Raw genomic sequence first — 25,451 nt, forward strand, 5'->3', positions numbered from 1 at the left:
AAAAAATAGAACATACTTACTTAACATTTGATATTGTTAAATTACCCTTCAGAATTGATCCAGGGCACATATATAATACCACAAGTGCTTTTAATGTCATCCTCACCAACACTGAAGTGTTTTTTTCCTAATTAGGTAAAAATTGATGTATCACTGGTTGTAACAGATTTCCTTAATAAGTAATGATAAACTTTTCTTTTTATTTTTTTTTAAAAGACAGAATCATGCTGTTTCCCAGGCTGTCCCGCCTCAGCCTCCCGAGTAGCTAGCACAACAGGTGCGAGTGGCTAATGTTATTTTTTGTAAAGACAGTCTCCTTATGTTCCCCAGGCTGGGCTCAAACTCCTGGCCTCGAACACTACTCCTGTCTTGGCCTCCCAATGTATTGGGATTACAGGTATGAACCACTGCACCTGGCCTATTTTATCTTCTAAGTATTCTATTTGTCACTAATTTATTTCCTACTAGAGTCTGTTTTCAGGTATTCATAGAAACTTGTATATATTTGTGGCAAATCTTTTCCCAATTTTTTTATTTGCTTTAAAACTGTAGGCCGGGCACGGTGGTTCATGCCTGTAATCCCAGCACTTTGGGAGGCCGAGGCGGGTGGATCACAAGGTCAGGAGTTTGAGACTAGCCTGACCAACGTGGTGAAACCCCCAACTCTACTAAAAAAATACAAAAATTAGCTGGGTGTTGTGGCATGTGCCTGTTATCCCAGTTACTTAGGAGGCTGAGGCAGGAAAATGGTCTGAACCAGGGAGGTGGAGGTTGCAATGAGCTGAGATCGCACCACTGTACTCCAGCCTGGGCGACAGAGTGAGACTTCATTTCAAAAATAAATAAATAAATAAAAATTAAAAAAAAATAACAACCAAAACTGTTGTGGTATTTGACTAATGGCCAAACAGATGGTTGAGTACTGCATTCAATCATTCTGTCTTGTTGCAATCTGGAAGATTCTTTACTGGTGGGTGGTTAACACTTTGTAGTTTTCAAAGTGGAAACAAAAATAAAGCTTTTATAATGAACTTTTCAAATATCTTTTTAATATATTTTTTCTCGGGATGACTAATAATATTACTATAATAGTATTAACTTATTTTTATTGCTTTTACTAGTTAAAAAATAAATGGGCATTCTTACAAAGTTAAACAATATAGAAATATACAAAGTAGAAAATTAAAGGCTCTCTAATCCCATTCCCATATAACCACCTGCAGACAGAATGGGAAGATTTAGTCATAAATACAAAGACAATACATGGAAAAAAATAGACAATTATTAACTCTAGGAAAAACGTAATCATAGCATACTCCTTGGCTCAGAAGTGAAAAGTGTTTACTTGGTTATTAAAAAAAATATGTATGGATTCCCCCAAATTTTTAACACAGCCACATTGGGAAGATTGAGGAAGGTAGGAGAAGTATAAGAGATTGAGTAATTCTCCTTTATCCTTTTATTAAGTGACTGAAATATATGTGCACATGTGAGTAGTTTCTTCTAGGGAATGGAATTTGGTGCTATGGGTAGGGCAGACAAATAACACCTGTGTTTGATTTTAAGCCTTCTAGAGCTATGTTACTTTATATTTTATAGGTATTTACAATTTATTTTATAGGTATTTACAATCTATCCAGATTAGGATAAAGCTACAAGAAATATGATGACAAAACACCCATATTTAAAGACAAAATTCTCTTGAAAAGTTTATTAACATAAGCAACAATAAATCAATCAACTTTTCGGTTTCAGGAAGTTTGTTTTAAGGATTAATTTCAGAAGTCCTCATGTAAACAAATCAGGTATGAATAAAGCCCTTATAATGATCTTTTCAAATAAATTTTTAAAATATCTTTTTTCTTGGGATGACAATAATAGTATTAACATGATAGTATTAACTTTTCTTATTTTTATTAAAATTAGCTCTTCAAGATTGTTACTAACAAATCTTGATTTTTATTACTGTGCTAGGGCAAGATTTTAATCACTAAGTTCTTCCTCATCACTGAAATATGTGCTTTTCTTTATCCTTGGGCGTCTTGAATCATCTGATGTTGAGGGGCCTCCTGAACTGGGTTTCCATTTTTTTTGCTCTTCTTCAATTTTGGCTTGCTGTGATTCAAAAAACAAAACCAATAACCTGTTTAATATTATTTATGGTTCATTAATTCAAAACATGGCAAAAACATACCACAAATGCCATTACTTCCCACCCTCCCAGTCCATGCAGACAGTAAGATCTGCTCCCTTCCCCTGAGTTCTGTCTCATCTCAAAACCTTACACAAAATTATCCTAGGCAAGTTCTAAAAAAAATCTTTTCTGTTGGGCTATATTCACTTTGAGCAAATGGTTCTGCTCATTTCTTTAATGAAAAAAGATTAAGATAGTAAGTGTTGTGGGGCCCTTAAAATCTAGGAAGAACCAATGGGAACTTTTCATTCACACTGGCTAAGTGCCTCAGAGAAACAGCTTGTCTCCTAAGGCTTAGGAGGTTAGGGGGAAAAACAGAGGTTGCCATGAGGTGATCAATGAAGCAAGCAAGGGCTATAAACCAAGTCAACTATTGTATGATGCCTTTTAAAAGAACAATTTAATACCTGGAATGCTATGGCCTGACTGAGGCTGTCAAGAGCAGGATCCTCACCTTCATCTTCACTTTCTTCTACTTCCTCACTTAAATAAAGAAAAATAAATTGGAATGTAACCAACCAATAGTCAAAAGCAACTAACCAAAAGACAAAAGCAACATGATAATGTATTTAGTAAGAATAATATACATACATTTCTTCTTCTGGTTCAGGAGCTTTCTTTTTTTTCTTTTTTTCTTTCTTCTTTGGAGGCTCACGTTCTCCAAGCATATTTTTCGGACAGGCATAACTTAAGTGTCCACTTTCCTTTTGTTTCCCATTAAAAAGGAAAGGAAAAATACCATATTTGTTGTTATTTATAAAAACTTGCGTGGTACCTTACTACTAAAAATTTTTCAAATTTAAAAAGGACTATTCCCATACTGAGACTATACAGAAGACATTAATGATAAAACTCAGTACTTTAATATTTAGAAGGTGATATTATAACTCTCAGTTATTTTAACATTTAGGACTATTTAGTAGTTTTACTAAGAGTAGAAGTAGTAGTCTTCTTTCAAATATTTAAATCTCAAAATTCAAGATATAAAACAGTTCGGTCGGGCGCAGTGGCTCACGCCTGTAATCCTAGCACTTTGGGAAGCCAAGGTGGGTGGATCACCTGAGGTCTGGAGTTCGAGACCAGACTAGCCAAAATGGTGAAATCCCGTCTCTACTAAGAAAAAAAAAAAAAAAAAAAAAAAAATTAGGTGGGTGTAGTGGCACACACCTGTAGTCCCAGCTACTCAGGAGGCTGAGGTAGGAGAATTGCTTAAACCCAGAAGATGGAGGTTGCAGTGAGCTGAGATCGTGCTGTTGTACTCCAGCCTGGGTGACAGGGGCAAAACTCCGTCTCAAAAAAAAAAAAAATTCAAAATTTAAATGGATCATTTACCCTAAATGTAAACATCTTAAGTTATTGATAAAACGAGGATAAAACTATTCCTGTTAATTTCCAAGATGTTGCTTAATACTCTGTTGGGCTGGGCATGGTGGCTCAAGCCTGTAATCCCAGCACTTTGGGAGGCTGAGGCAGGTGGAACTCACCTTAGGAAGTGAGTTCAAGACCAGCCTGGCCAACATGGTGAAACCCTGTCTCTACTAAATATACAAAAATTAGCTGGGCGTGGTGGTACATGCCTGTAATCCCAGCTACTCAGGAGACTGAGGCACAAGAATTGATCAAACTCAGGAGGCAGAGACTGCAGTGAGCCGAGATTGTCCACTGCACTCCAGCCTAGGCAACAGAGCAAGATCCTGTCTCAAAAAACAAATGGAAAATTTCTTCCTCACTTTTCCTATGAATTACTTTCGTTTTTTCCCTTTCATATCCTGACTACACTTGCACTATCCAATTACGGTAGCCACTAGCCAGCCAATGTGGCTACTGAGAACTTGTCTGAATTGATATGTACTGTAAAGGTAAAATACACATTGGATTTCTGAAGACTTAGTAACATACGTGACTTGCATTATATTCTCATTTGACAACGCTGGACTAGGCTATTATTCCTACTTAGCTAGAACATTGACTTGTAAAACATAAGAGCTCAACTATAATCTGGACATCAGCTCACTACAATTCCATTTAAGAGGTTATGTCAGGGTAGGGTGTGGGGACTGGGCCAAGGTTAGCACAATAGAAGGGAACAATAATCATGCTTTTCCAGTATATCTGACAGAGCAGACAGACTGTGCACTTTGTATACCTAGGACATGGCCCAACTTAAAGAGGTTACTGTTAATGAACTGCTGAGAAAATAGAGAAGCATATCTGAAACTGTGTTTTGGAATAATATTATAGCAAAAAAAATTAACATATCCCATACTAAAAAAGGATTTAATGAAATAACTTGAGAAAAACCAGGCTAGGTAAATATAAAAAAGTTTTTTTTGGAGGGAGGGAAATTAAATATAAAAATGTAACAACTCTATGGATCCATAAACCAAAGGAACCGATTAACAGATTCATCTAGGATTTCTCAGATAATTTAATATTTACTGTGAATATGAAGATATATACTAATCTGAATATAACTACCTTCCCTCCCTCCCTCCCTTTCTTTCTTTTACAAAACTCAGAACTTTGGAAAAGTTTCTAAAGTGTTTACTTAAGAGGTTTTAGAATCATAGGAATTGACAGAATCAGTATGTATCCAAGAGACTGCTTGCTCACTCTTTCTATTCATCCATCCATCCATCAGCCTGTTTATTTAGTTATCTTTTTTGTCGGGGGTATGGGGAGTGACAGTGGGGTAGAGGACCTCAAGCCATTTCCTTGCATCTTCCATGTGATTTTGTAGCCAGGACGGTATCTTTCAGTGACTCTCTCCCCACTTCCCCATTACTACCTCTAGACTCTGTTTTTTAAGTATTTTATTTTATATTTATTTTTATTTTTGAGACAGAGTCTCGCTCTATTGCCCAGGCTGGAGTGCAGTGGAGTGATCTCAGCTCTCTGCAACCTCCGCCTCCTGGGTTCAAGTGATTCTCCTGCCTCAGCCTCCCAAGTAGCTGGGATTACAGGCACCTGCCACCATGCCTGGCTAATTTTTTTTGTATTTTTAGTAGAAACTGGGTTTCACTATGTTGGTCAGTCTGCTTCCGAACTCCAGATCTCAAGTGATCCGCCCACCTCAGCTTCCCAAAGTGCTAGGATTACAGGCGTGAGCCACTGTGCCTGGCCTGTTTCTTAAGTATTTTTATGGTCATTTTAAAAACTTACACCCGTGAGAACCAGACTAAAATTCTCTTGGTACCAATACAGACCTTATACAAAATTTTTTCTATGGCTGTCTCTCTCTCTTTATCACCAAAACTTTAAATGGATAATGACAGATCATGAAGGAACCAAAGAAGAAAATGTGGGGATAGTTCAGTTACAAAACACTAGCAATACTAATAGGAAAAAATAAAAAACTTCAAAACACAATATCCCATAGACGATAAGTTCACATGATAATGTTGCTATTGAACTGTGACACTTAAAAACTGTTAAAGAAACAGGCAATATCCTATTAACAAAAATTTATGAGTTACGAAAATCTTGCAAGACAGTGACATAAGTAATCAGTCTAATACTTTTAAAACTAGTGATTTTCAAAGATTTAGGAACTAGAGAAAATACCACTTTGTATTACCCAACTCAGGTTATCTTTATACATAGCATTTCAATTGAATTTACTTTGATGAGTTTAGAGACCCTAACAACTAGGCCAGACACAGTGGCTAACACCTGTAACTCTAGCACTTTGGGAGGCTGAGGTGGGATGACTGCTTGAGCCCAGGAGTTTGAGATTGGCCTGGGCAACATAGGAAGACCCTGTCTCTACCAAAAAATTAAAAAATTAAGCAGGGTGTGATGGTGCATGCCTGTGGTCCCAGCTACTCGGACACTGGTGGGAGGATCACTTGGGCCCGGGAGGTGGAGGCTGCAGTGAGTAGTGACTGCATCACTGCACTGGGTGACAGAGGAAAACCCTATCTCAAAAAAATAAATATTAAAAAATAAAGCATTTTTCATAATCTGGTTTAGCCGTCAGAAGTTTCGGTGAGCAAAGATAAAAGACTGATGTGAAAAGTATCTTAAACTATGGAAAGTTCCATTAAGTTTTAGGTTTACTTACCCCACATTCATAACACTTAGATTTATCAAAGTAGTTTCGCCTTCGGATGAACTCAGCTGCTCTTCCATTGTCAATAGCAATGCTTGCTTTTATCACTCTACCAAATAACTAAACAAGAGAAAAATGTAGAATGTATTTCACTGAAACCTAAAATTAATTATTTAATCAATTTTCTCAAATCTTCAATTCCAGTTTATTTTGGATTTTTTAGCAATTGTCACTTAGGTGTGATAAATTCTATTCTGTAGTATTCTTATTCCTGAGATTCCACCAATGTTTTGAGAACCCAGTAGTTTGACCTCTTTTCTTTCTATAAGTTAGATATCTTAAGAATCTACTGATATCTGCTAGACCTGATGATCCACTATATCCCCACATTTTTGGCCTGGATGAGCATAAAGGCTTTGGGGCTAAAAACCTTGATGGAGATGAATAGCTTACCTGTTTGTTGTTTATTGCCCTGGTACAGTTTTGTGCAGAGTCTTTATCCAAAAATAAAATAAATGCAACCCCTTTACTCTTCCTGGTATCTTTATCTTTCATTATGGTAACCCTTAAAGCATAAACAAAGAGTTAAAAATGAGGCAGCAATAAATAAAACAGATATTAATACTTGCAAAATTCATTTTAAAAAGGGCTAAAAATTTATAAGATAAAATAATACATTTGAAAAATCAGCTATCTCTTCAAAGTCAAGGGATATCAAGAATGGAAATGGGAAAGGGTGATACTGATTCAACAGAAGTGAGCACAACTATGATTAGGAGTTAATCAGAGATTGAAGGGTGAAGTAAAGAGATTACAGAGACAATGAAATCTTGAAGAGTAACCACAATCCCTCTTCCATGCTAACTCCCTCACCTTGCAGAACAAAACAAAATAAAGGTATACTTTACACAAAAAGTAAAATGATTTACTTATTTTTCTAAGTGTTAGAATCAAAGTATATTCTTAATATTCTTTTAAAGAATCTTCAGAAAAATAAGAAAGAAAAAAACCTCCAGAGCTGGGTGTGGTGGTGCGCACCTGTAGTTCCAGCTACTTGGGAGGCGGAGGCAGGAGGATGCTTGAGCATAGGAGTTTGAGAACAGCCTGGGCAACACAGTGAGACCCTGATCTTTAGGGAAAAAGAATCTCCAGTTCTGTGGTTTTTAGCCGTACCACCCACCAGAGTGTACCTGAGTGACAAAGAGAGTTATGAGAGCACAGAGCCTGCTCTTTCTCCTGCCCCATCCACATCCCTAGTCATGGAGGCCCTTGCCCACCCTATGTCATTTAACATAGTTTAAAAACAATGTTCAACAGGGCTCTTTAGAGAAATAGCGGATTCCAAGGCTAGAGCAGGGCAGGTACAAGAGGAGCTTGGAACATCTTATGCCAGAAAGTAAGAGAGTGCAAGGGTGAGTGAGTGAGAGAGAGGGAGGGAGGAATGAATGAATGAATGATGGGGTCAAGAATACAGCAGCCAGCTGGAAGGAGCTCCCACTGGCCAAATCAAGGACAATTTGAGCATCAAAATAATTCACTTCAGTAATAAATTATAAGCCACAGAGAAGATAGGAATTTATAATTCTTACTGATAATAGACCAATAAATAAGTGGAGATGGGAGGGAAGGCTCTTGCTTACAGCAGAATGCCAAGGGATGACTGGTGAATGTAGAGGGAATGCTGGAGTTGGAAAAATCACAAATTTGACAGAAATATTGAATAAGGTAGTTGCTTTATGTTTTGGAATTTTTTGTAATGTTTGTGAAAGTTATAAATCTTTTTTTTTAAAGTACTATTTCAAAAGAAGTATTGGCTTTCTATATCATCCTCAATTAATGATCTCTCATCTGTTGCCTCTTCGATTCCACTGCTTTTTTCTTGTCCATAGGGGCATTACTGTTTTAATAGTCTATTCTTACTGGTTCCTTTATGATAATTTTTTCTCTTATAATTTTCTCATATCCTTAAGTAGTCTTCTACTTAAGGAATAAATAAAATCACACCATTCCTTTGTTCAAAAATCTTTGGTTCTGTAAGTTGCCTATTCTTTGTCCCACAGTCAGTATCCTTGATGATTTGGCTCCCATCTCCTTCATCTTTCACTGTTCCTTCTTCCCACGCACACACTATGAAGTCTACCCAAAAGAAACCACTCAATGCTCCAGTAGCATGGCCTGTATTTCCCCAAATTTGTGCCTTTGTTCATACAGCTTCCATCTTCTTTCACCTCTGAATCACTGCCCATTAAAATTTTCCTCATTCTTTTGGGGTTCAGGTCAACGTGTCAGTTTCTAACAGCTTCAGCTGGATGTAATTTCTCCTCCGTTATGCTAGTCTCTGCTGAATTGTGTTATTCATAAACAATGCCTCATCTCATCTATTTTAATGTAAACTCCTTTAAGGCTGTCTGTGTAATCCATATGTACCCAGCTCAATATGTTGATTGATACATATAACTTTATATTCAATGGGAAAGACAGACCAAAAAAATGGGAAAAGTAGTTTTTTCTAAAAGAGTACATTGTATGTGTTCATTCATTCGGTCACTCAGTCACTCTGTTAGCCTCAAGCCCATGTGCTAAGCACTAACAGAAGTTTTTACCCTCAGGAGAGAGCTTACAGTTTGGTGGTGGAGACAGACCAACAAACCAACTATCATACAATACTTTGATAGAGATACCTTCTGTGGTAACAGAAAAAAAAAATTACACCAGAGATTTAAAAGGTCAAATCTACTGTGACTCCCATGTTTCTGGCAAGGGAAAAGAGGTAGATAATAGCACCATTTCCTAATACAAGGTATATGATGTACTTATTTAAGCCCATAATATGAAGCATACACTATTTTGGAAAACCTGAATGTCATCCATAACACCTCCTTCTTGTTCACAAAGTCCTTATATACAAAGTAAGCATATTACTAAATAGTACCCACTTTGCTTCCTATACACATCACCAAGTATTACCCATTTTATTTTATAATGATCTCTGAAGTCTGACCACCTCTCAAATCTGACCAGTCTCTATATCTCCACCTGTACTATTTTAGTACACATTTCTCCCCTGGGCTACAGTTTTAGATTCAGACTGGTCTCACTGCATTTGCTTTTTTTCTTTTTTTTGCGATGGAGTCTTGCTCTGCCCAGGCTGCAGTGCAGTGGCGTGATCTTGGTTCACTGCAACCTCCACCTCCATCCACCTCCTGGGTCCAAGTGATTCTCATGCCTCGCCTCCCAAGTAGCTGGGATTACAGGTGTGTACCACCATGGCCGGCTACTTTTTGTATTTTTTGTAGAGATGGGGTTTCGCCATGTTGGCCAGGCTGGTCTTGAACTCGTGACCTTTCGAGTGATCCTCCCACATCGGCTTCCCAAAGTGCTGGGATTACAGGTGTGAGCCACTGCACCCAGCTGCATTTGCTTTTGTTCCCCTCCAATCTAATTTCTACATTAAGCCAGAATAAACTTTAAAAAATTTAAATCATGTCACCCCTCACTTAAAATTCTTAAATGATTCCTGATATTCTTAGAATGAAAACCAAATACCTTTGTAACCTGACCAAGAAGATGAGGAACCTGCTTCCATCTCTGGAGCCATCTTGTGCTTTCTCCCCCGTACTCACTCATCTCCAGTCACATTGGCCTTCTTTCTATTTCTTGATCTCACTTTATTTTCTCTTGCCACAGGGCCTTTGCACAAGCTATTCCCTCTACCTGAAATATTCCTCCCTTATTTTTGCCTACTTAACTCTTACTCATCCTTTAGGTTTCCACTCAAAAAATACTGACCTAGGTAAGCCTTCCCTGGCTCTCTAGACTAGATAAAGTTTTCCCTGTTTCTAGGTGCTTGTAACTCTTGTGCCTTTAACTCCATTGCAGTTTCATGGTTTAGGACTATATATTTATATGGAGATCCATTCAGAGATTCTGACAAAGTGGAAAAAAAAAAAGGCAAAAGGGAGTGGGCTCTGAAATCTCACTGTTGGATTCAAATATTTTCTCCACTACTAGCTAGCAAGATGACCTTAGGTTTACTGTGTGCTTCAGTTTCATCATTTATAATACTGAGATGATAATAGTACCTACCTTAAAAGGTAGTTGTGAGAATTAAATAATACACATAAAGAGATTAGAACAATGCCTGGCATATATATGTGCTCATTTAAGTATTACATACCATCATCATTACCAGTGTTTGGACTGATGACGATGACTTTTTAAAATCTAAACACCCAAAAATTTACACAGAAGCATTTTTGATAATGATTTTTTAATAGCAAAGTAATTGTAAAAGAAGTTAGTAATTTTAAGATGCAAACGAGCTTCAACTGTTTAATATCCATTTATGGAACACTAGAAGAAATTAGCCAAGATAAATATGCTGGAAATTCTTGGGATTTTAAATTTATATCAGAATCTATATTGGTTGTAAGAAAGTTAGGATGACAGTATCCTTTTACTTTTTTGCCCCATAATATAGTTGCTTGATTTAAAACAGTGAAATACGAGAAGTTCAAGTTCTTTTTATTGTTCCTAACCCTCAGCCCCATTATCATCCATTACCATTTTTGCATGTTTCTAGTCTTTCCAATGATCTCCAAGCTTTTTCTGAAGGAAGATATGTTTTCTATTTATCAGTCTCATAGCATCCTGCAAGTCGGATGCACTGAAATATTTGGTTTTACACTATTTATTTAAAAAAAACCCACCTATTTATTTGAAAGTAGGTTACTTATAGTATACTTGATAACACACTTCCTAGTAACCAAAATATTTGTTTACCATTAGCTATGAGGATGTATCTTTACGGCACATGGAAAGACATTTATGATATGTCAAATTAAAAAAGAAAATAAAATTGTATGTATGGAATAGTCTTTAAGAAAAATTGTCTACATGTTTATGTACATGGAAAACCAACTAAAATTGTCATAAAAATGTTAATAGTATTATTTTCTTTATTATATCAAGCATGTTTTATTTTTAAAAATCTACTGTCATTAAAAAAATGGAGAAGCAAATTCAGATAAACTTTTAAATGAAGTTACAAAATTTAATGTGAATACTTACTTTACAACTTTGCCATACTTGGAAAATATCTGAAACAAAAGACCACATATTTACAATTTATTTTAAAATCCACAAAACATCAAATTTTTAGGTTGCAGACATTGACCAAATTCTTTGTTATAGTTTAGGAACAATTTCAGCCTTCAGTCTATAAGGCAGGCCCCAGAAAAAAAATTTTTTTGGTTATTAGAATAATATTCTTACTGTTGTTGGAGTAACATGTATCTGCCTGTTTCTAAATTTGACAATGGAGTAAATACAGAGAAAAACACTCACTCTACACATGTGGTAGATCTAAGGCATACACACTGGACAGCTGCTGTGTTCCTGAGGTATACTCATGGCAACTATCAACTCCATCATAGTGCCAGCTACACCTATGCTTCAAATGTCAATGTTATGGAGTAGCACTTTTCCAATTCTACCCTCACCTCTACCTTGTTATTCCTATTAAGCAATCCCTGTTTGAGAACACAGATTCTTAGACTGCTTTATTTAAAAAACAAAACAAAACCTCATAAAATAAGCTTTTATAATGAAAAATCCATTTCTATCAGTCTTCTTCCTCTGCCCACCATTAACATGCTGGTGGAACTTTATACTTGGCTCTCTCTTCTGTTACTTTACTTTATCCTATGCAATCTCATTTATTTCTGGAGTTCCAGCTCATTACCCATATACTAAGAGTTCCTATTATATAAAAAGTCTTTTAGAATGTGTTAGTATATGCAACAAATAATAATGAATTTTTTCATTCTATGATTAAGCTGTATAATGCTGGAATGTAAAATAACTGGATTGCAGTGTTAGCAACACTGGGTTCTGAAGGCCAGTACAGTTTTCTATATAATACTTACTAATAGCCTCTTGTTTCACTCAGAGTGAATGCCAGAGTCCTTACCATGATGTAAATAGGTCCTGTAAGGCACCTCGAGTGGGCTTACCTAAGATTACCCCTCTTTTCCTGAAATGCTTGTCCTCTAGAATTTGCACAGGTGCCTCTTACTCGTTTCAGGTCTTTATTCAAAAGTCACTTTCTCAATAATGGCATTTCTGACTGCCCTATGTAAAATTTCACCACCATTCCCAACTTAACATTCAATAGCCCACCTTTCCTGTTTTATTTTTTCTCCTTAGTGCCTAACATCTTAGCATCTCCTTAGTATCTAACACATAATTTGACTTAAGTGTTCAATAAACACAGCTTCTTTTTTTTTCTTTTTCTTTTTTTTTTTTTGAGACAGGGTCTCATTCTGTCACCCAGGCTGGAGTGCAGTGGTGTGACCTTGGCTCACTGTCGCCTCGACCTCCTAGGCTCAAGTAATCTTCCAACCGCAGTCTCCCAGGTAGCTTGTAGAGGCATGGTGGCGCACACCTGTATTCCCAGCTACTCAGGAGGATGAGGTGGGAGGATCACCTGAGGGGGCGGGGAGGCTGCAGTGAGCCATGATAGTGCCACTGGACTACAGCCTCGAGCCTCAGTGACAGAATTAGACTGTCTCAAAAAAAAAAAGAAAAGAAAAGAAAAAAAGAATTTGCCAGGGAGAACTATTTGCTTAAGGTTATCTGTATCTCAAATAGCAGTCACTCGATAAGATTTACTTACCCGGTACAAGTCATTGTTTGTCAGGGAAAAAGGCAAGTTGGATACATACACTGTGCTCTTACTTGGAGCCAATCCACCACTCATTTCTAAAAGTGAAAATAAACTTATCAGCAATCAATCTAAACCAGGATTCTTTTTTTTTTGAGATAGAGTTTCGCTCTTGTTGCCCAGGCTGGGGTGCAATGGCACAATCTTGGCTTACTGCAACCTCTGCTTCCCAGGTTCAAGCAATTATCCTGCCTCAGCCTCCCGAGTAGCTGGGATTACAGGCCTCCACCACCATGCCCAGCTAATTTTGTATTTTTAGTAGAGATGGTGTTTCGCCATGTTGGTCAGGCTGGTCTTGAACTCCTGACCTCAAGTGATCCACCTGCCTCAGCCTCCCAAAGTGTTGGGATTACAGGCATGAACCACCACACATGGCCTAAACCAGGTATTCTTAATTCCAAATAAAACCAATACATCAGACCAGTCTGGGTATTATTTGGAAAAAAAACAAAAAACAAAGAACAAAAACCAATAAAGTATTAACAATCACCAATTTAATTATGCCAGATTTGTACACCTTCCTTACATTTTAGGAAGTTAGGAACAATGACTCCAGCAGGCTGAATTAAGGAATTCCTTTTTCCCAGTCACCACTTAAAAAAATTCTTTTAAAAAGTCAGGAAACAACAGGTGCTGGACAGGATGTGGAGAAATAGGAACACTTTTACAGTAGGACTGTAAACTAGTTCAACCATTGTGGAAGTCAGTGTGGCGATTCCTCAGGGATCTAGAACTAGAAATACCATTTGACCCGGCCATCTTATTACTGGGTATATACCCAAAGGATTATAAATCATGCTGCTATAAAGACACATGCACACGTATGTTTATTGCGGCACTATTCACAATAGCAAAGACTTGGAACCAAGCCAAATGTCCAACAACGATAGACCAGATTAAGAAAATGTGGCACATATATGCCATGGAATACTATGCAGCCATAAAAAATGATGAGTTCATGTCCTTTATAGGGACATGGATAACTGGAAACCATCATTCTCAGCAAACTATCACAAGGACAAAAAACCAAACACTGCACGTTCTCATTCATAAGTGGGAACTGAACAATGAGAACACATGGACAGAGGAAGGGGAACATCACACTCCAGGGACTGTTTGGGGCGGGGGAAGGGGGGGAGGGATAGCATTAGGAGATACACCTAATGCTAAATTACGAGTTAATGGATGCAGCACACCAACATGGCACATGTATACATATGTAACAAACCTGCACATTGTGCACATGTACCCTAAAACTTAAAGTATAATAATAATAAAATTTTTTTAAAAATTCTTTTTTGGTTCTTCTTCTTTCAAGTATTCTTTACACCAACACTTTCAGTGCCAGACTGTATGGGTATGGAGACAGGTTTTAAATAGATGAAGGAAAAACCCTGAGGCTACTCCTAACTTCCACTCAGACTATGAGCACAAAAATGCTCTAATGAATATGCATTGTATATGTACAATACCTACACCTTGCTCACCCAGGTCAGAAAGAGCCTGGGGACTCCGACAGAACCTTAGCCACTGATTTTTGCTAATACACAGTCATGCTATGCTTAATGAAACACAATGGTAAATATTTACGTAGCTAAACACAGAAAACGTACACTAAAAATATGGTACAATGTATTATACTCTCAGGAGACCACTGTGGTATATGTGGTTTGTTGTTAACCAAAAAGTTGTTATGCTGTGCATGCCTGTACTATGGCTGGGTATCTTTTTTGCTTGTCTTAATATTTTTTTTCTCTGGAGTGGTGTGTTAAGAGGAAAATTTTCTTCTCCCCATTTAGTATGATGTTAAGGAGGAAATTTAAGCTTTATGTATCGACAATATAAACTTCTTTCGGAACGCTAATTTTGCTTATTATTGCCAAATTATGAAGTGATACATTATATAAATAGGCTTGGTGCCTTGAAGAGACAGACCTGTATGTATGTGTGTACATGTACATAAAGTTTACAAATGTAATCAGTAATTTTCACATCTTATCTTACAAACTCAGCAAATTACCGTGAAAATATCCAGCAAATTACCGTGAAAATATCAGGCTCAACCAAATTCAAATTTCTGATTTAAAAAGAGCGTGTGGTGTGTATTTGAGATGGGAAGATGAACCATCACAAATGGAAAAATATTGACTCTATGGCATGCCAATTCGTTAAGGAATGAGAAAACTGCCTCATGTTTGGTGTTATGGGGGAATTATTCAGAAAACTTCAAGAACTCAACATAGATACGTCGCTTTTTAAAAGTTTCTCATTTGAAACTATGCGTTACACGTTCTGCTGAGAGCCGCGAAGGCAGGCAGAGGTTAAGGTCCTGGAATAAAAAGGGTGGCGGGAGAGAGGGGCAGAGCGTTTTGGCAGCCAAGTTTGGGCAGGAGGCCCCGCAGGAGAGAAGGCCGCAGCTGAAGAGGCGTTTACCTTCAGGTGGGTTGGGCCTGGGAGACCAGAAGAGTGCGAGCCCTCGGCTCAGCTGGGGCTCAACCCCGACTCTTCGTAGCCGCTCGCAGCGGCGTTGGCATCACGAGTCCTGGGAGGGGTCAGGCGCGGAGAGCAGATGGTAGCAGTCACAGTGCCTCTTCCCGGCTGTTTGAGATCCGGGCCCCGAAGGCCGGCCCAGATGCGAGCGCTTCGCTAACGTCATTGCGCGCGCCGGAAGTGCCTACCTGGGATAACGGCGGCGAGCGGACGACTACGTTTACGGGGTCTCCCGGAGGGCCAGAGTCGGTGAGCGCTTTTTACCTTTCCCAGAGATGGATGCAGAGAATGTGCGGGCTGCTAAACGCGGGGGGAGTGGGCGGGAGATTTCTGTGTCGGGTCCTGGATTCTCCTGCCTTTGAATTGTGCAACAATTCTGCCCATGCGGTTGAGGGTGGAGAGACGCAGTGGAGTTTGGAATAAAGGGAAGTATTGAGTCTAAGAAATGGGTTCGCTTCTCTGTAGCGCCTTAATATGCAAGAAGAAGACTGAGCTAGGTAACTTCAGTGACCCGAGAGAAGTCAGGAAGTCGGTAATTTTACTGAAGGTGTTCGCCGTACCCAGCTATTAGGCACTTTGGGAACTCCAAAATAAACAGATCTGGTTTTTTTTGTTTTTTTGTTTTTTGTTTTTTTCTGGTGGAGATCTCAGTCTAGTTGGGGAGACAAGGACAACTTGGGGAGAGTTGGATTCACAGAATGACTCATCTTTAGTATGGGTATGGACAAATGTTGAACTTCTTGTCACCTTTTCTCTTCCTGTAAATCTATAATGGCTACGCACTGCTTTTTCTCTAAGAGGCCATAACATGCCCACCATTCCTACAGAAAAATCAGAACATAATGCAAGGTAATTTATACTTCTACCCACCAGCACATACAGACCAGGCCTCTAACCACTCCCTGGTAGCCTGCGTTCCAGCAGCCTGGAACCCAGAGCCTCTCCTGGAGCCTGCACAGTCAATCCAGAGTGAAGCCGATGTCTTCTATAGAGACAGAAGTGCAATCCATCCAGGGCGCAGCTGAATTTTGAGAGGGCTGAATGTCTCCGTGGCCGACAGGGGACGCTGGCACTAATTCTCTTGGCATATTTGTGGCCAGCCAAACCTACCATGCTTTACATCTCTGTTATCCTTGGTTACCGCCCAAGATGTAAGCTTCTGTGGTCTTCTGTGCTATAGTCTCATTTCCATGCTGCTTTGTGCTTTCTTTCGACTTAGGCTATCACTGCTTCTTCGTTTCTTCCCCATTTAACCCCTCAACACCCCTGCTTTCTGAAACCTCTATTTCCTGCTTAAACTATTTTATATATTCAACTTCTTTACTGAAATTCTCCTTCGTCTCCTAACCTTAACTATTGATAACACGTAGATTTTCCTGCCAGCCATTTCAGTTGAGCCCTTTCTCTGACCCTGCATTTAAAGTTTGGGCATGGCTGTAGCCATGTTGAACTGATTTCAATTCCTCAGAATACTTTCTTCCTTGAGTATCTTCACAAAGGCTCTTTTCTCTCTCTGGGACATTTGAGCTCCCTGTTCCCTCCTACCTTTTTCTGGATAACTTCTATTAAAGATCTGAGTTTAGCTGTCACTTTACTTGGGTATTCCCTAACTTCCATAGAGTTAGGTATTTTTGCTATGTACTCTTAGCTGCCCTGCGCTTCCCTCACGGCATTTATCACATGTATCCTAATTGCTTCTTTACCATCCCTACTAAGCGAGACTGTCGGTGAGGGACTGTGTTTGTCTCATTTATCTTTGTAACTCCAGTAGCTAATACAGTTCTTGGCACATAAGACAGTCAGTTATTTCTTGAACGATTGCAGGTGCTGAAGGTACGGTCTCAGAGATCAGGCAGTTAACGTTAATGAATACTTCACCCGTAGAAGGGGTCACCTGCCACTCAGCTACAGCTGATTGTGGCTATGTGAGAATATGATCCCAGTTTTGCCAGAACATCTAATTTTTTCAAAAAAAGTTGGAAATACCATTTTTAAAAAAGCATCCTCTGCCAGTTTTTAAATGTTGTCAGTGGAATAGAATTTTATTAAAAAAAAAAAGTGGGTCAAATACAAGTCTTATGTGGCCTATCAGTCACTAGTTTGGAATCTGTTTTAAGTCTGTAGGGTTTATATAATGGGCTTTGTGGAGAACAATAGGTTTTGAATTGGGCCTTGATGGACCGTTGGATGTTGAGTGAGAAAATGGGAAAAGGTATCCAGTTTGGAAAATAAACAGCTCCATGGTAGTGTATTAGTCTGTTTGTGGCACAATAAGGAAACAGGCATAATTATATGCTTTTGGGGAGAATAGACAGTTAGATATAATAGAAGGAGGCATATGGAAGATAGAAGTTTGGATTTATTATGGTTAATAAAAAACCGCTTGGATTCTTGATCCTGGAAACTTCACATTATGAATATGCATTAACAGTTGATTATCCTTTTTTAGGGTAAAATGGAGGGTAAAACACTGGAAGGAGGCTGACCGGTTAAGGCCTTAGCTTCCATCCATATATGAAATAAAATTCAGATTTATAAATATTATATGTAGGCAGACATCTGGCATTTTTGTTTACTTGTGTAATTTTAGTTAATTGATCAATTATAATGGACGATCAGGGATCTCCTACTAAGTTTAGTGCAGTACATTTGGGCTTATAAAAGAAGTATCCTTAAAGTGTTGGAAAGTCAAGTGACTTGTGAAACTAGTAGAGAATACAATACTTTATTTTTTTTATTTTTTGAAACGGTGTCTTGCTCTGTTGGCCAGGCTGGAGTGCAGTGGCACGATCTTGGCTCACTGCAGCCTCCATCTCCCAGGTTCAAGGGATCCTCCTGCCTCAACTTCCTGGGTAGCTGGTATTACAGGCATGTGCCACCATGCCCGGTTAATTTTTGTATTTTTTTAAGTGGAGACGGGGTATTACTATGTTGGCCAGACTGATCTTGAACTCTCGACCTCAAATGATCTGCCCAGCTCAGTCTCCCAAAATGCTGGGATTACGGGCATGAGCCGCTGCACCCGGCCCCAGTATCATTTAATTTTTTTTTCAATGACCTTAACTAATTATGTTCTAAAATTTATGTTTAGTTGTCTGGAATTTGAAGTATTTTGTGATTTTTTTTTTTTTTTTTTTTTGAGATGGAGTCTCATTCTGTCACCCAGGCTGGAGTGCAGTGGCGCGATCTTGGCTCACTGCAAGCTCCCCCTCCCGGGTTCACGCCATTCTCCTGCCTTAGCCTCCCGAATAGCTGGGACTACAGGCACCCACCACTGCGCCTGGCTAATTTTGTTTTTGTATTTTTAGTAGAGATGGGGTTTCACTGTGTTAGCCAGTATGGTCTTGATCTCCTGACTTCGTGATCCGCCCCCCTCGGCCTCTCAAAGTGCTGGGATTACAAGTGTGGGCCACCGCGCCTGGCCTGGAATTTCAAATATTTTCTAATAGAAACATTAGAATATTAATTCACTCTGAATACTGAGCACAGTGTGCAAATTGTTCTAGGAGCTTAATATTCATCAGTGAACAAGTAGACATTCCTGCTTTTTATTATTATTAGCACTAATAATCTAAGATACTATATAGTGTACTTTTAATACAGATTAAACCCTCACTAGAAATACTACTAGTGAGGAACTAATGTGTATTAAAAGTACACTATATAGTATCTTAGATTATTAGTGCTAATTAAAAATAGCACGATTGGGGGATCTGTTAGTTAAGTGACATTAAGAAGGTAGCCGGGCGCGGTGGCTCACGCTTGTAATCCCAGCACTTTGGGAGGCCGAGGCGGGCGGATCACGAGGTCAGGAGATCGAGACCACAGTGAAACCCCGTCTCTACTAAAAATACAAAAAATTAGCCGGGCGCGGTGGCGGGCGCCTGTAGTCCCAGCTACTCGGAGAGGCTGAGGCAGGAGAATGGCGTGAACCTGGGAGGCGGAGCTTGCAGTGAGCCGAGACTGTGCCACTGCACTCCAGCCTGGGCGACAGAGCAAGACTCTGTCTCAAAAAAAAAAAAAAAAAGAAGGTAACATTGAAGGGCAGGAAAGTTAATTCCACAGATACGTGGATGAAGGGGTGACCTGCCCCTCCACACCTGTGGGTGTTTCTCATCAGGTGGGACGAGAGACTGAGAAAAGAAACGACACAGAGACAAAGTATAGAGAAAACAGTGGGCCCAGGAGACCGACGCTCAGCCTGTGGAGGACCTGCACTGGCACCAGTCTCTGAGTTTCCTCAGTATTTATTGATTACTATTTGCACTTTCTCAGCAAGGGGAATGCGGCAGAATAGCTGTTCTGTACTGTGAAAATGGTGATAGTGGGGAGAAGGTCAGCAAGAAAACGTGAGCAAAGAAATCTGTGGCACAAATAAGTTCAAGGGAAGGTACTATGCCTGGGTGTGCACATAGGCCAGATTTATGCTTCTCTCCACCCAAGCATCTCAGTGTAGTAAAGAATAACAGAGCAGCATTGCTGCCAGCATATCTCGCCTCCAGCCACAGGGCAGTTTTCTCCTATCTCGGAATAGAACGAGTGTACAATCAGGTTTTATACCGAGACATTCTGTTCCCAGGGGCATGCAGGAGACAGAGGCCTTCCTCTTTTACTGATCCTCCTCAGCACAGACCCTTCATGGGTGTTGGGCTGGGGGACGGTCAGGTCTTTCCTGTCCCACGAGGCCATATCTCAGGCTGTCTCAGTGGGTAGAAACCTTGGACAATACCCGGCTTTCCTGGGTAGAGGTCCCTGCGGCTTTCCGCAGTGCATTATGCCCCTGGTTAATCGAGAATGGAGAATGGCGGTGACTTTTACCAAGCAAACTGCCTGTAAACATATTGTTAACAAGGCACATCCTGCACAGCCCTAGATCCCTTAAACCTTGATACCATACAACACATGTTTCTGTGAGCACAGGGTTGGGGCTAAAGTTACAGATTAACAGCATCTTAAGGCAAAACAATTGTTCAGGGTACAGATCTTTTTTTGTTTGTTTGTTTTTGTTTTTGAGATGGAGTCTCTGTCACCCAGGCTGGAGTGCACTGGCGCGATCTCGGGTCGCTGCAACCTTCGCCTCTCGGGTTCAAGCGATTCTCTTGCCTCAGCCTCCTGAGTAGCTGGGACTACAGGCACGTGCCACCACACCCGGCTAATTTTTTGTATTTTTAGTAGAGACGGGGTTTCACTGTGTTAGCCAGGATGGTCTTGATCTCCTGACCTCGTGATCCACCCGTCTCGGCCTCCCAAAGTGCTGGGATTACAGGCGTGAGCCACTGTGCCCGGCCATGGTACAGATCAAAATGGAGTTTCTTATGTCTTCCTTTTCTACATAGACACAGTAACAGTCCGATCTCTCTTTCTTTTCCCCACACCTGGAGAAGAACATTCTGTGCAGGGAATTGCCATTGCAAAGACCTATGTTCATCTAAAGTTTGAGGTCAAATGTGACTTTGCTGTTCAGTAACCCTAGTTGTCTATCAATAGTTGTTGAAAGAATATAAAAAGCGAAGGAATGAGTTCGGGGGGGAGGGGAAGCTATTTATCCTGAGTGTATTTAATAATGAAAACTTACTAGATTGGAATACAGAGTTACTATAGCCTAAGTTGCTACTATAACCAGTTTGGATAAAATGAAAAAACAGATCCATTATCTTGACTTTGGATTCACAGTGTTAATGGTTTGACAGAAGGATATTGCCCATGACTTTGTTTTCTCAATTTCCGTGACACTTTTGCTTTGAGTGCAAGTCCTCCATACCCTCTTAGCCCTCAGTTGAAGTTAACATAACAGTGGTTGGATAGCCCAGTGGAGTGCTCTAAGAAAGGCTTCTTTTCTTTCTGGAATTAAATATCCCATGATGGTATATTAAACATACTGTCTTCGTTGAATATGGCATAAGAGAAAGAGATTTTTATAATCCAGAACCATTTATTAGTGCACTTCTGAATGAAGCTTGTTTTTTCCACACTGAGTTCTAATTCTGTTCTCTGCCTAATTGTGATGTATAGGGTCCTTCTGTTTTTCTGTTGATTCTTCAGTTTGCATATCTTGTTGGCTTAGATAACTTTTCTGGAGTACCATTGAAACTGCACTGATATGAGGAGACGTAGTGATGATGTGGCAGGTAGCATGATCACTCACTGGGAGTCTGAACACCTTTGTATAAATGTAACTGGTCAATTTCCTAAGCCTGGATAATACCATAAACAACATACGCCACTAATTAGGAAGCTTGCTGTACTTATCAGCTATTTTAAAATCCTTTAAAAATTACAAGGTTCTAGCATGGGGGCAACATGGTAAGACCATGACTTGATAAAAAATAAAATTAGCCAGGGGTGGTGGTATGCCTGTGGTTCCAGCTACTAGGGAGGCTGAGTCGGGAGGATCGCTTGAGCCCAGGAGGTCAAGGCTACAGTGAGGTGTGTTTGCCCCACTGCATTCCTGCCTGGACGACAGAGTGAGACCTTTAAGGAAAATAAAGAAAAAGAAAATTGCAAGTTTCCGTTTGAATATAAGGTGATATTGGTGTACTCTGTCTTCTAATTACCATAGGAGATGGTAATTTTCATCATACTAAACTATGGAGGTATTTTGAAGCCAGTGTTTACAACAACAGCTAAAAACAACCTTAAACATCTAGTACAATCTCAGAGATAAGGATAAGAGAGATGACCTGCCCAGCTCTCAACTGGCAAAATTCTAGACTAGACTTCTAGGACTAGAATTCTCTTATTATAATTTTGTTCTTATGAAACTTGGGTGGCCTCTGGTGGCCAAAATAATATCTTCTATTTTCAAGAGTGTGTTTGAAGGGAGTTTGGCTTGAGAGTTCTATTTATACAATTAATGAAGATTTAATTATTTCTCTATATTGGTTGGTTTATACAGACACAACTCTTTACGTCTGTATTTCCCCCCCTTACAGGAAATTGTTGAAAACGTTAAATTTGATTCCTAAAAGGACTCAAGTAAGTATAGTATAGTAGTATTTAATATAGTAGTTATTGTTACATTTTTTGTGGGACACCAGTAAATTTTAATATTTCAGTATTAAACTACACAGTATTTCTTTAGAACTCTTATTGTTTATTTTTCTCATTTATTACAAAACTTTATTTTTATTTACATTCTCCTTTAGTATATTAATTTACATTCATCATTTTTACCATCACTTCACATGTTATGCTTATTGAATGATTTTCAGGAACTTTAAAAACAGTTACATACTTTTGTAATACATAATAGTATATATACATTATGCAGTAAAATATTCATCCTCTGCCCAGCTACCTAGTTCTCCCCAGAGGCAATTGCTGTTGCATTCTCTTGTTGTTACTCCCAGGAATAGTCTGTACATGTGCATATATATTCATACCTGGCCTTTTTACTGTGCTTTTCTTTGCTTAGCAGTGTATCTTGGCAGTCTTTTCATATTGTTACTGGGGTTACTTTTCTTTGAAATGGTTTGCAAAAATACTCCTTTTGTATAAATATAACTCATTGGTCAATTTACAAAAGGAATACAAAATATTCCTTTTGTATAAATGTAACTGGTTCAGCAATTTAATTTGTGCTATTCTGATGGATTTTTTTTTTTTGAGATGGAGTCTCGCTCTGTTGCCCAGGCTGGAGTGCAGTGGCACAATCTCGGCTCACTGCAAGCTCCGCCTCCCGGGTTCACGCCATTCTCCTGCCTCAGCCTCTCCGAGTAGCTCGGATTACAGGCGCCCGCCACCACGCCCAGCTAATTTTTTTGTATTTTTAGTAGAGACTGGGTTTCACCGTGGTCTCGATCTCCTGACCTCGTGATCCGCTCGCCTCGGCCTCCCAAAGTGCTGGGATTACAAGCATGAGCCACCACGCCCGGCCTCTGATGGATATTTTAAGTTCCTTTCAATCTTTGCTATGCAAGTATACAAGAATACCTAGAAGTAGAATTGTCAGGTCAAAGCATATGTGTTTTTAAAATTTTAATAAATATTGCCAAATTCTTCCCAGTCTGTACCAATTATACTTCCTTTTTTTATTTTTTATTTTTTATTTTTATTATTTTTTTTTTGAGACAGTCTCACTCTGTTGCCCAGGCTGGAGTGTAGTGGCACGATCTTAGCTCACTGCAAGCTCTGCCTCCCCGGTTCATGCCATTCTCCTGCCTCAGCCTCCTAGGTAGCTGGGACTACAGGCGCCCGCCACCCCCAGCTAATTTTTTGTATTTTTAGTAGAGATGGGGTTTCACCGTGTTAGCCAGGATGATCTCGATCTCCTGACCTCGTGATCCGCCCGCCTCAGCCTCCCAAAGTGCTGGGATTACAGGCGTGAGCCACTGCGCCTGGCCAACTTCCTTTATTAACCTATGTAAATGTTGCTTTCCTTAATCTCATCACTGCAGTTGGATTTTTGCAGAGCTTTTGGATGAAAATAAGTATGTCATTATAGTTTTGGTTTTCATCCTCTTTATTTTGAAGGAGGTTGAACATCTTTTCAAAAGATTTTTAAGAGCCATTTGTATTTTTTTGTGAACTGTTTGCTCATATGTCTGTTTTTCTTCTGGGTATAGCTATTGATGTTTTTCCCCTTTGATTTGACTTTAATTCATTGCTGTTACTATTTCTCTGTACTGTATCTTAAAAAGGATAAAATCTAACTCTTTAGACTGAAACCTTTAGTGGATTCAGTAAAGGTGGCAGAGGAGGAGTAATGTTGACAATTTACTTCCCTTTCAAGCTTCCATAATTCTTGCACCTAAAAGACTGATTGCTTGGAATCATACATTATTAAATGAGGTCTTTATGTAGACAGAGAATTCAGTTTTATTCATGCATAATGTTAAAAGCTAATTTTTTTTCTCTTGAATGTGTGTTTTGAAAAAAGTTAATTTTTAGTTTAAAGTAAGATTTCCGCCGGGCACAGTGGCTTACGCCTGTAATCCCAGCACTTTGGGAGGCCGAGGCGGGCGGATCACAAGGTCAGGAGATCGAGACCATCCTGGCTAACACAGTGAAACCCTGTCTCTACTAAAAAAATACAAAAAATTAGCCGGGCGTGCTGGCGGGCGCCTGTAGTCCCAGCCACTCAGAGAGGCTGAGGCAGGAGAATGGCGTGAACCCGGGAGGCGGAGCTTGCAGTGAGCCGAGATCGTGCTACTGCACTCCAGCCTGGGCGACAGAGCGAGACTCCGTCTCAAAAAAAAAAAAAAAAGATTTCCTAGGCATCTTTGGCTAGTTAATTCATTATATTGGGTCTGTTTGTATTAGAAAATATTATAGGTATGTTTTTACAGAGAAAATTGGTTGCTTTGCTATAATAACATCAAAAAAAAGTTGCACCCTTCTTCCAGCCTTTATTTTTTCCTTAACTTAAACTAACCGAACCATTAGAATTCTATAGCTGTTCTGTACTGTCAAAATGGAATAGCTATCTGTTTCCCCCTCCCTTAGTATTGCATTATAAGGAGCCACCAAAAATCTTTTGACATTAAGTTTTTTTTGAAATGTGTTTCTTCTTCACATATCTGTGCCCTACTTTCTATGTACTGAAAGGCACTAACTTACTACCTGGACCATTTTCGTTTTTTGCTCATGGTTGGTCTTCTATACATCAGGATGGTTCACAGTTCTTGGCTTAGAACTTGCTTCATGATTACTTCACTTTCTCCTGGTTCTTCTCTGTTAACCATTTGTCATCCACTCCGGAAGTTGTCAAGCTACTGCCTGCAAGTGCTAGCCTGTTTTTGTAAATACAATTTACACACTCATACATTTATGTATATTGTCTATGGCTAGAGATTTGAGTAGTTGTAAAAGAGATCTGTGACCTACAAGGCCGAAAATATTTGTCTGATCTTTTGCAGAAAAATTTGCCAACTTCTGATTTATAGTATTGCCATTTCATATAAATGGTCTCTTTTCCCGTACCCTATTCTCATCTTCTCTTGTTTGCCTTGTTTACCTTGTCTTTTGTCTGTTCAGTTTCTTTTTTTTTTTTT

The 25,451-nt window shown here is 39.2% G+C and overlaps 2 protein-coding genes across 24 annotated transcripts in view; one reads left to right on the forward strand and one right to left on the reverse strand.

Annotated features, from left to right (window-relative positions):
* The window catches only part of PPHLN1 (periphilin 1), a 213,014-nt gene that overhangs the window by 73,082 nt on the left and 114,481 nt on the right, over positions 1 to 25,451 (forward strand). For 9 of the 23 annotated variants that reach the window (XM_032173743.2, XM_058426513.1, XM_032173739.2 and 6 more), the window contains exons 1-2: positions 15,624 to 15,708; positions 22,392 to 22,434. The exons of 11 other annotated variants lie outside the window; for them this stretch is intronic. In XM_032173743.2, the coding sequence (XP_032029634.2) occupies position 22,434 (1 nt within the window). In that variant the 5' untranslated portion in view covers positions 15,624 to 15,708; positions 22,392 to 22,433. Of the gene's footprint in view, positions 1 to 15,574; positions 15,709 to 22,391; positions 22,435 to 25,451 lie in introns of those variants that run through there. 3 more of the 23 variants (XM_058426510.1, XM_058426514.1, XM_058426509.1) reach the window with 2 other exon arrangements.
* ZCRB1 (zinc finger CCHC-type and RNA binding motif containing 1) lies at positions 1,684 to 15,574 on the reverse strand. The gene is made up of 8 exons (XM_032173749.2): positions 15,403 to 15,574; positions 12,922 to 13,007; positions 11,316 to 11,344; positions 6,699 to 6,810; positions 6,258 to 6,365; positions 2,786 to 2,898; positions 2,602 to 2,677; positions 1,684 to 2,115 (listed from the first exon to the last, which is right to left on the reverse strand). Exons 2-8 carry the CDS (start codon positions 13,003 to 13,005, stop codon positions 1,984 to 1,986), a joined length of 654 nt encoding a protein of 217 aa, XP_032029640.1. The 5' UTR covers positions 13,006 to 13,007; positions 15,403 to 15,574; the 3' UTR covers positions 1,684 to 1,983.

The sequence above is a fragment of the Hylobates moloch genome, unplaced genomic scaffold, assembly GCF_009828535.3.
Source record: "Hylobates moloch isolate HMO894 unplaced genomic scaffold, HMol_V3 SCAFFOLD_13, whole genome shotgun sequence".
Lineage (NCBI taxonomy): Eukaryota > Metazoa > Chordata > Mammalia > Primates > Hylobatidae > Hylobates > Hylobates moloch.